This window comes from Nicotiana attenuata, chromosome 11 (genome assembly GCF_001879085.1).
Source record: "Nicotiana attenuata strain UT chromosome 11, NIATTr2, whole genome shotgun sequence".
NCBI classification, from domain to species: Eukaryota; Viridiplantae; Streptophyta; class Magnoliopsida; order Solanales; family Solanaceae; genus Nicotiana; species Nicotiana attenuata.
Genome location: NC_031999.1, coordinates 38,288,353 through 38,299,392, shown reverse-complemented (window position 1 = coordinate 38,299,392; position 11,040 = coordinate 38,288,353). Strand labels below are relative to the sequence as shown.

General features: G+C 38.6%; 1 protein-coding gene across 1 annotated transcript; it reads left to right on the top strand.

Annotated features, from left to right (window-relative positions):
* On the top strand, positions 5,252–7,354 carry LOC109234822. Its single transcript, XM_019400872.1, has 4 exons — positions 5,252–5,828; positions 6,150–6,466; positions 6,610–6,747; positions 7,007–7,354. The coding sequence occupies exons 1-4, from the start codon at positions 5,252–5,254 to the stop codon at positions 7,352–7,354; spliced, it is 1,380 nt and encodes a 459-aa protein (XP_019256417.1).

The window sequence follows — 11,040 nt, the reverse complement described above, 5'->3', positions numbered from 1 at the left end:
CTCGAATACTGGGGGGCATCACCCTCGAATGCAAGTTTGTTGCAAGGAAAGTACTTCGTGTCAACAGGGTGTCGATAGGTAAATTTTGTAAGGGCCAAACAGTCGAATGAGCCGTGCCCATGTAGCTTACTCGAGCCGTAACTTCAAACATGTACGCATGTATAATCATCTATTAAGAGAAGTATTTTTCCTTTCCAAACATTTCGTGCCTTAGAAAAATTTTACTTTACAATTTCATACTTTTGATCTATTGTGTAAACAATCTTAAGAACCGATCACAACTGAAGTTCGAACAACTAACCCCACACTCGGGGACTACTGTCCGAAAAATAGACGAGATCGAATTATTAAAACCTTGATATCATAAGACCTTAAAAAGGCAAACCTCGATTTTTATAGGCCACGGCCACCCCACTAGGGACTGACACTTCGAACAAGTTCGAAATGTAATGGGGAAACAAGCCCAAGAGGAAAGCCCCAAGCTAAAGAGGTTGAGGCCAAATTAACACGGTTCGGAGACGTCCGACTTCCATTATAAAAGAAGCCTTCGAATATTTTCATAAACAGGTTAAAAAGGCTACCCTCGGCAAAATTAAAAGGGGTTTCGATAATGTCGACCCTCGAAAACCCTAATGGGTAAAATTGTTCGAACTCTCGAACAAATTCTTTATTTCATGTTAAGGCATTATGAAACAAAAGGTTTCGAAACTTGAGAATTTTTGCTCTCTTCTCTCTCCTAATTTTTGGGCGATTATGTGCCCTTCACCGGTGACTGCCCTACTATGGCCTCCACAGCCGGTGGCTAGCCACCCCTGACGGCTACACTGCCTCCCAACCTTCCCCCACTATCGCCCAACCATCCACGATTAGAAAAAACAATCCCCAGCCCATGGATTATTCAAAACTTCTAAAACCTACCACCATTAATGCCCCATGCAAACCCTAGCTACGCTACCATTGAAACTTGTTGAGTTCCTGCATGGAGAACCAGTTCTGAAGTGGAAGAAGCAAGAAGTGAAACAATCCATCGTACAACAAGGGCTTCAACTTGCAGTTCTTGGGAAATTTTCGTATGGGAAGCCTGTTATTGGTGAATTGCGTAAAGTGATTCCAATTATATGTGAGATTAAGGGTCATTGCTCAGTTGGCTTGATTGAAGATAATCATGTGTTGATTAGATTGTCATTATTGGAGGATTATGTTCATCTTCTTTCAAAGCCAGCTTTTTGCTTAAAGGCTCAATCAGACATGTGGCAGATGCGTCGTACAAAATGGAATCCATGGTGGACACCTGATGAAGAGACTCCAATTGCCATAGCTTGGATTAGCTTTCCATAACTTCCTCCAAATTTCTTTGGTAAGGAATGTGTATTTTCATTAGCTCGTGCAGATGGTAACCCATTACATGTAGACCTAGCAACTCAAAATGGGACTAGACCTAGTTGTGCTAAGGTGAAGGTGGAAGTTAATTTGTTAGGTAATTTCCCTAAACGTATTAAGATTGTTGAAGAAACTAATGAATCTGGGCCAGAAGAGTTTAAATGGATTAGGATAAAGTATGATTATATGCCAAAATATTGCAAGCCTTGCAAGAAACAAGGGCATAGTGAGGTAGAATGTTGGGTAATTCATCCTGAGTTACACAAGAGATTTGATGAAGATGTTGAGGATCAAGGCAAAGAGAAGATAGTTGTGGTGAGTAGTAAAGCAATTGGTACAATTCCAAGCTTAACAAAGGTTCTGTCAAGTGGAAAGGTGGTTATTAAGCCTGCTACCAATTATGCCAAGCAGGAATGGATACAAGCAAGGAAGAACAAATACCAACGGGATAATAGGGTCACATTGTTGATAACAAACAAGGTAAGGAAGATGACAAGGGTAAAGGGAAGGCCAAACTTGAGGAAGTAGCAACCAAGAACAAGTTTAATGCATTAGAGGTTGAGGAAGTTCATCAACCTACTCTACAAATTACTGAAGGCAAAGGTGAGGATCGTAGCAATGGTAAAAAGAAGGAACATGGGGAAAAGCAATCAAAGAAGGGCTATGAGAAGGAAAAATATGGCAATACCGGAGCTTCAAGCCCTAATCATAAGGCTTCTGGGTTAGGTTTGTGAAAGATGCTAATAATAAACCCGCTGGAGAAGGTAATCAATAGGAACTTAAGCGTGTGAAGAAGAAAGCAGTTGAGAAAGTGTTGGAAGATCAGCATAATGGGAACTTAGCTAAGGCTAATCCTATAATTCCTAGTGATCCAAGTACAGATGAAAGGGCTTATAAGGAATCCACAATCGACTAGGTTCATAGAAGGTTTGGAACTAGCAAAGAGGAGCTAAGGCAACTTAATGTGACTACAAACCAATCATGTCAAGATATTCCATCTCAAACATTGGCAGATTCTGGGCAGCTTGAGGACCTTGATGAGATAAACTCAACAAAGGTTGTAGGGAGTGATGCAATTGAGGTGGAGAATGATCAACTAGGCACGACAAAGACAACTGGAGAAAAAGTGAGGGACAACAGCCCACCTGGCGATAGGCTGGCGACGCCAGGCCTAAAACCAGGCTCCCCAGGCATTAGGCTGGCGATGCCAGGCCTAAAGCCAGGTACCCCAGGCGTTAGGCTGGCGATGCCAGGCCTGGCGTCAGGGTCACCTGATGAAGCAACGATAGTAAACTCTGTACCTATTACAACTGGCAAGATTTTGGCCTATGTAGATGGTGTTCCGGTGTATGCATTGGAGAACAAACTTGATGATAACGGGAAGATTAGGGATGATACAGTAGGGTCTGACCAAAGCATAGGCAATGGAAAGGGTGGTGATATCAATAGAACAGACATTTATGAGCAGACTACCACAGTAATTCCTGGGCTAGGCAGTGTTTATGAGCAGCAATTCAAAATGATGCAGACTGCTGCTTCTTATATGGTGAATAGCAATGAAAAGGCTGATGAGCAGGCAATTGTTCCAAGAGCATCTGGGGAAATAGATAAAGTGCCTATGGAATATGGCACTGATCAAATTATGCAGCTACATCTTAATGTTCGACTGAAGACTCCACTACAACATTTACATGATTTAGTTACACACAATGTGGCACCAATTGCTGAAGACTTAATGAGACAAACTCATATGGAGTATGAGGGAGATGATGAATCAACAGCAGAAAACTTCAAACAGGTGGCTAGGATGGGGATCTATCACCTACAGCCAGTGCTAAAGGAGGTAAGAAAACAAAGAAGAATTAAAATAAAGAGCCATAAAAACATTCAAGAATTATGCAGAGGAGGGCATCTTCTCTATCTAAATGATGATCAAAACATTAATATGGAATATAAGGTCTGTGAATACACAGCAGGCTTTTCCTAGGATAATCAACATGAATAGGGAGCATAACTTGTGTGTAGTTGCATTGATGGAGCCTTTTCAAAAGAAGAGTCTCATTGATAGATATAGAAGAAGGTTGAATATGAAGACGGCTTATGCAAATATTAATGGGAAAATATGGTTGTTCTTTGATGCAATGGTGGAATGTGAATTAGTGGAGGATACTTAGAAATAGGTGACTGTGAGAGTGCTTCACCATGACCTGGGGTAGCACATGATGATGACGTTTGTTTATGCAAAATGTTCAGCAATTGAGAGGTTGGAATTGTGGGATCACTTGTATTACTTAGCAAGTGATATGAAATTTCCATGGTTGGTAGGAGGGGATTTCAATGTGATATTACATGAAGATGAGAAAATAGGAGGACTACCAGTACACCCGCCTGAATATGAGGATTTTGCATATTATGTAAACTCTTGTGGTTTGTTTGAGCAAGGATACAAAGGAAGTCCATTTACATGGTGGAATGGTAGATCCAATGTTGCGTGTATATTCAAAAGATTGGATAGGATCTTTGTGAATTTGCCATTTCAGAACATGTTGCCAACTACTGAAGTTGAACATCTAATCGGAACTGGATCAGATCATGCACCATTGTTAATGACATGTGGGGAGCAGACCACCAATTTTGTCAAGCCTTTCAGGTTCTTGAACTTTTGGACTAAACATGCTGCATTTATGGATGTGGTGAGGCAGAATTGGGAAGCTGATTTCGTAGGGGATCCGTTTTTGATGTTCAAGCAGAAACTCAAGAGGGTGAAGGCAGCACTGTCAGAATGGAGCAGGGAAACATTTGGTGATATCTTCAAGCAATTGGCTATTTTGGAAGACATTGTTAGGGTGAAAGAGATGTTGTTTGAAGAAGAGCCTACAATTGAGAACAGGATTGTGCTTCAAAAGGCTCAATCTGAATTGAAGAAATACTTGAGTATTGAGGAGCAGTATTGAAAGCAAAAAGCCGGGATGACTTGGTTTGCTGAAGGAGATGGGAATACAAGTTTCTTTCACAATCATATCAATGTCAAAAGAAAGAAATTGCAACTGAAGAGTATTAAAAGTGGAAGTGGGGTATGGATTGAAGACCAGGAGCAATTGGCTACAGCTGAACTGGACTTCTATCAAAAATAGTTCACTAATGAACGTGATACATCTAACTTTTCCTTGCTCAATGATGTAACCTCGATGGTCAATATGGAATAGAATTTGGAACTTATCAGATTGCCAACAATTAAAGAGGTAAGGACAGCAGTTTTTGAGCTTAGAAGGGAGAGTGCTAGTGGTCCAGATGGATTCACTGGCCTGTGGGATGTTATTGGTGTTGATATGCACAACATGGTGCTACGCTTCTATGGAGGAGTTGCACTGCCTAAATCCATCACTCACACCAATCTAGTGTTGCAGCCTAAAAAACCTAGTGTTGACACCTTTTCTGGCTTAAGACCTATTAGCTTGAGCAACTTCATTAACAAGGTCTTGTCTAGGTGTTACATGATAGATTGGAAATTTTTTTGCCTTCTCTAATATCTCCTAATCAATCCGGATTTGTGGAGGGTAGGAGTATATTTGAGAACATCTTATTGACTTAAGAAATTGTCACTGACATAAGGTTAAGGGGAAAGCCACCTAATGTGGTGATCAAGCTTGACATGGATAAGGCCTATGATAGGGTTTCATAGAAGTACTTATTGCATGTAATAAGGAAGATGGGATTTTCTGAGCACTTCATCAACATGGTGTGGAACTTGGTGTCATCAGAGTCCTTTAAGTCTACAAGGGGTGTGAAGCAAGGGGATCCTCTATCACCAGCATTGTTCATTCTGTCAGCTGAGGTACTTTCCAGGTCTTTGAATAAGCCATTTTAAGACATGTCATTTGTGGGATTTGGAATTCCTAAGTGGTCTAATCCTTTAAACCACTTGGCATATGCTGATGATACTATAATCTTTGCTTATGCTCATCCTCCATCCTTGAGCAAGATTATGGCAGTGTTGGGGAACTATGAGAAGATATCAGGCCAGATGATCAACAAAGATAAGAGTTCATACTACATGTATTCAAAGATTCCTAATGGACTGTGTCAGGCGATTGGAGCTATTACAGGATTTGCAAGAAGTAAATTCCCGTTCACATATCTAGGGTGTCTTATTTTCTACACTAGAAGGAGGAGGGAATATTATGAGGATCTTATCAACAAAGTAAAGGCTAAATTGCATTCATGGAAAGGAAAGTTGCTGTCATTTGGAGGAAAGGCAACACTCATTACTAGTGTGTTGCAAAGTATGTTGGTCCACATGTTATCAGTCCTGCATCCACCAAAAAATGTCCTGGAGCATCTTCATAAGATTTTTGCTAGGTTCTTTTGGAGCACAAAGGAAGAAGGGAGAAGCAGACATTGGGCCTCATGGCAAAATCTTTGCCTTCATAAAGAGGAAGGGGGCCTAGGTTTTAGATCCTTACATGATGTATCGAGGTCATTGTTTGCTAAACTATGAGGGAGGTTTAGGACCACAAAATATTTGTGGTCTAATTTCATGTGGAATAAGTATTTAAAGAAGGAGATACCAATGGTGGTGCAGTTTAGAAAGGGGTCTAATGTTTGGAAACAAATGTTGAATGCTAGGGAAGAAGTAGAACATGAGATCCTATGGGAATTAATGAGTGGAACAACTAATATTTGGCATGAAAATTGAACTGGATTGGGTGCACTTTATCACGTATTACCTGAAGACTTTTCAATCAATGAAGATCTTTAGGATGTGGCAGAATTATTGCAAGGTGAAACATGGGATGATCAGCTGCTAGATCAAACCTTCAATGAGGAAATTGCAGAACATATAAGGCTAAATGTGCATTATAAAGGCAATGAGGGATACTGGGATAGTCCATACTGGATGCCAACTCCTTCAGGCAAGTTCAGTGTTAGCAGTGCTTGGCAAATATTAAGGCATAGAGCTGATCCTAATCATGAATTCAAGTTAATGTGGATTAAGGGCTTACCATTCAAGATATCCTTCTTCTTGTGGAGATTGTGGAGGAAGAAAATGTCCACTGATGACATGTGGAGGAGGCAAGGGCAAATGGTGATGTATAGGTGTTGGTGTTGTCAGCAGCCCAAGAGGAATCTATTGAGCATATACTTATCACAAGTCCTACTGCCTCTAAAGTATGGAACTTGTTAATGGGGGCTGCTGGAATTACTGTGCCATTGATTCAATTGAAGCAGGTTATAAGGCATTGGTGGTATGCTCAATGTTGTCCAAAGCTAAAGCCATTGTTTCAAGCAGTACCAGCTATCATCACTTGGGAACTTTGGAAAAGAAGAAATGCAGGTAAACATGGGGGTTCAGTGTCCACAAATAAGGTGATTCATGAGATCAATAGGACATTACATCAACTGGCAAGGGTGAGGTATGCTTGGATGCCTATTCCATTGTTATGGCCAGAAATAATTCAATATTTTGAAGGTATAAACCTATATTGATCACTACAAGAGTAACATGGTAGCTTCCTTTTCATGGTTGGTACAAATGCAATACTGATGGAGCCTCAAAAGGAAATCCTGGTCCTAGATTATTAGGCTTTTATGTGAGGAATGATGAAGGTGATGTGGTGTGTGCAAGGGCAGTAGACCTGGGGTGACAACAAATGTGGTAGCTGAAGCTAAGGCTATTCTTCAAGGATTGGAATACTGTGTGGAGCATGATCTTCACCCTCTCATATTGGAGACTGATTCATTAGTGATGAAGAAAGTGACAGAAGGGGAATGTGATCCTCCTTGGGTAATTGCAAATGATGTGAAGAAAATTATAGAGATAGAGGGCAACTTCAATGTGGTCTTTCAAGATGTGTTCAGAGAAGGCAACTTAGTGGCGGATTTTATAGCTAACATTGTTTTTTCTTTTGTAGGTACATCTGAGTTTCACTCATTATCTGAACTGCCAAGTACAGGGAGGAGGTTGATTAATTAAGACAAGTCTCAAACTCCTAACCTTAGGGTTAGAATAGCAAAGAGAAGAGCCCCAAACTGATGGCTTCACAGGATTGGAATCTGCAGATACCTGCGTGTTTCTTTTATGTCTCATAATGTATGCTATTAATATACTTTCAAGTGGTATTAGCATGGCCACATGCGCATTCTGGGCTGCTTTGATAGTGTACAGGACCAATGTGATAAGCAGGTATTGGATGGTGCAATTTATTCTACTTCTGATATGTTCAAATATTAAGGAAAAGGTTGAATCTGTTATGTGGAATTTCTGGAGATTGTTGAATAATTTCTCAGTGGTATTAGTATGTCTTTATGCTCAATATAAGGATGGTTTAGCAATGTTTAGAATGATTTCTACATTAGAGGTTCGGGAAGAGAAGGATCTGAGCTTACAAGAACATAAAATCACCCAGCTCCATAGGCCTGGCGGCGCCAGGCTAAAACCTGATGATACCCTAGCGTTACCCTGTAGTCGCCAGCTTAAAGCTAGCCCTGGAATGGCTTTTGCCTTGCAAAGCCTGCTTAAAGCCAGCCCCAGCCTGGCTTTTGCCTTGCAAAGCCTGCCTAAAGCCAGCCCCAGCCTGGCTTTTGCTTTGCAAAGCCTGCCTAAAGCCAACTTCAAGACAGGTGTAGCCGGTCTCTTTTACATGATAATATTGATGATCGACCAGATGATTTAAACTTTGAATAGAGTCAATACACTGCCTATGGAGATCATATTGTAGTAACACTAATGATTGGAAGACTATGCTGGCGTTAATTCTATGGTGGAGATGTTTGGAATTCATTCTAGCCTATGGACTGGATACCCTGGCGCCTGGTGAGAGCTGGATAGGTGCTTCTTGGTATTTGCCACTGGCAATTGGATTCACATACACTGACAAGAGAATAGCTAGTTCATTAGACATTAGCTTTTCTATCTTTTTAGTAGCTAGTAGCTTCATGCAACTTCTATTTTGGTTTGGACATCTTATAAGCTTTGGACCCATTTTGAGATTTTATTTATATATTAGCCACTAGGCAGCCTGCCTAGTGGTATATTTTCTCTAAAAAAAGGGTTCGATAATATCGAGCCTCGAGAACCTTAATTGGTACAGAATTGTTCGAACTCTCAAACAAATTCCTCATTTCATGCTAAGGCATAACAAATTTTATATGGTTAAACAATAAATCTTTCAAACCGAAAAGGGGAAAAAGCCATCCTTCTTTTACTAAGTGTCACACCTCTTTTTTTTCACACAACCCTATTACGTGGTTGGGTTAGAAGAGTTTTTCAATTAAAGTGACATTTTGAAAAGGGGTTATTTATTATTTGGAGTCGCCACTCGGAATGGAGTTTTGGTATTCCAAGTAACCTTTTATTTGAATCCCCTTTCAAAAGGAAGGTCTGACTCTTAATTTATGGTCTATGAAAACAGAAGACTGAGTAAGGAATTCTGTTGACCGAGGGGAAGGTGTAAGGCACCCCTCGAATCCCGTGGTTCTAGCACGGTCGCTTTTATTGACTAATGTAAGGCTTAAATCAATTTTTGGCTATTCTTGTATTTCATTGCATTTTTTTCTTTTTCCTATTACCACTTAATTAGTTATTGTGTTTTATTAATTGTGTTCACCAAGATGCAGTACGCACACAAAGTATTTTTTGAAATTGAATGTTACACCAAGGTACGAAATGTACAGATGGTCAAAGCATAATTGTTTCAAATTTGAAAGGTATCAAGACGTGGGAGTGCGCACGTGATCCTTTTATTATTTAAACATATCAATCCAAGGTTTGGGTATGAACACATGGGCTAATATTCAAAGCACGCATAAAGCTTTCTAGCATTTTTAGAGTATTTTAATTATTTTGTCCCTTTCAAATTCGAGACATTTACTTTTACAATTTATTATTATTAATATTGTTTTGCCCAAGTTGTACAAATGCATTTATTTTGGGAGTCATAATTATGTCACGCGAACGTGTCTACAATCACGATAAAAGATTAGAACGCGCCAAAAGCTTTCTACGGTGTTCATTTTTTGGAAATCATAATTATTTCGTGCGGACGTATACATAATTGCGATAGATTGATTAATTAAGGGCGCACTTAAAGCATTTTAAATTCAATTAGGAGCGTGCTTAAAGCATTCTAACGTATTCATGAGTATTCGAGTATTAATCAATGTAAAATAAATAAGCCAACTTATTCTAAATCTTCACCAACATAAACTAGTAAATTTGTCCACGCTTCGCACTATCCCATTAGCCTTGTTTGATTTACATCCTACCATTTTCTAATTAGGTAAAATGACACAAAATACGAAAGAAAAATAAAGTAAATTATACAAGAATATGTTATCAACGATGCCACAATTTTGTGGTCTTGCTTTTTAATCCTTTTCACTCGACTTCTTTTTCATTTTACTCTCCTTCTCATTAGGATCATTTAAAATTTGACTTCACCGAATATACTTTACTACAACACCTCATATAGTATTTTATCAGGAAACTATTCACTTTCCTTCCGATTTATATTATTTATACAATAGTACATTTGTCCCTACATAGCAATCATGAAAGACGGTAAAGTTATCGTACATGCATGCAAATTGCTCAGAAACAAAGCTTCATTCTCATTTGCAATACAAAAAGAACAACGGAAATAGTATATAAACCAAATACAAAGTTAGAAAATGGACCTCAACAAACCTTCGAACAAAGATAAGGATCAGCGAGCGTAAAACCTTGGACGGCGACGACGTCGAGCGACGGAACTTCGACCCGAAAATATGGCTGTTTTACGTAAAAAAAAAAAATGGACTGTTTTAAGGTGATAGTTTTTGGTGGGTTTAATTGTGTTTAATGGCTGAAATTTCAGCTGGTTCTCATGGTAGTTTAGGGGTGAAGAAGATGAGGAGTTAATGAGAAAGGAAGGGAATTGCGGCTACTCTTTTTGTGTGTTAGCTCTCAGCCTTCTTCCCTTCCGAATGTTTTTTTTTTCTCTTTTTATACATTCCTCCATGTGTTTTTAATGGTGAGATGGATAACTAAATGGGAATTATGGAGATCGTGCACTGTGTGTGCGTATGACGTGAGGGAGTGGAGGTAAATTGTGAGAGAGTCAGTTTTTGCAAAGTGACGTGATGAAAAGGGAATTGTTAGGGGATAATGGCTGATATTTTACACAAATTTTATTTTAATATTAATTTATTACTTTTTATTTATTTATTTAACGAAAGGTAAAGTAAAATTCATAAATAAAAATGTTAACCCACTTCATATAGAAAAAAATATATAAATAAACTAAATTAAATATATATACACTATAATTTGAACGATACTAAGAAAAATATATATAGTCACTAGCTTACTAGTAAAATTGTAAATTAAAAGGAAACCAAATGTTTTTTTTTTGTAAATTTTCTTTTTCTCCTTAAAAATAAAATAAAAATAAAATATTTACTATAATATATGAACATTTTTTTTTATAATTTTAATTTATTTTCCCAAAAATAAAGCCTATTAAAAGTAAGATAAAAGTTTAAAATATGATCATTAGACCAAAAGAAATATTTACGCTAAAAAGTATAAAATATGGTTGTGGTCAAAAATTAGTTGTTCACAGCATGCCCCTCTTTGATTGGAAACATGAAGAGTTTTCACGCAAAGAAAAGTGAACAAGG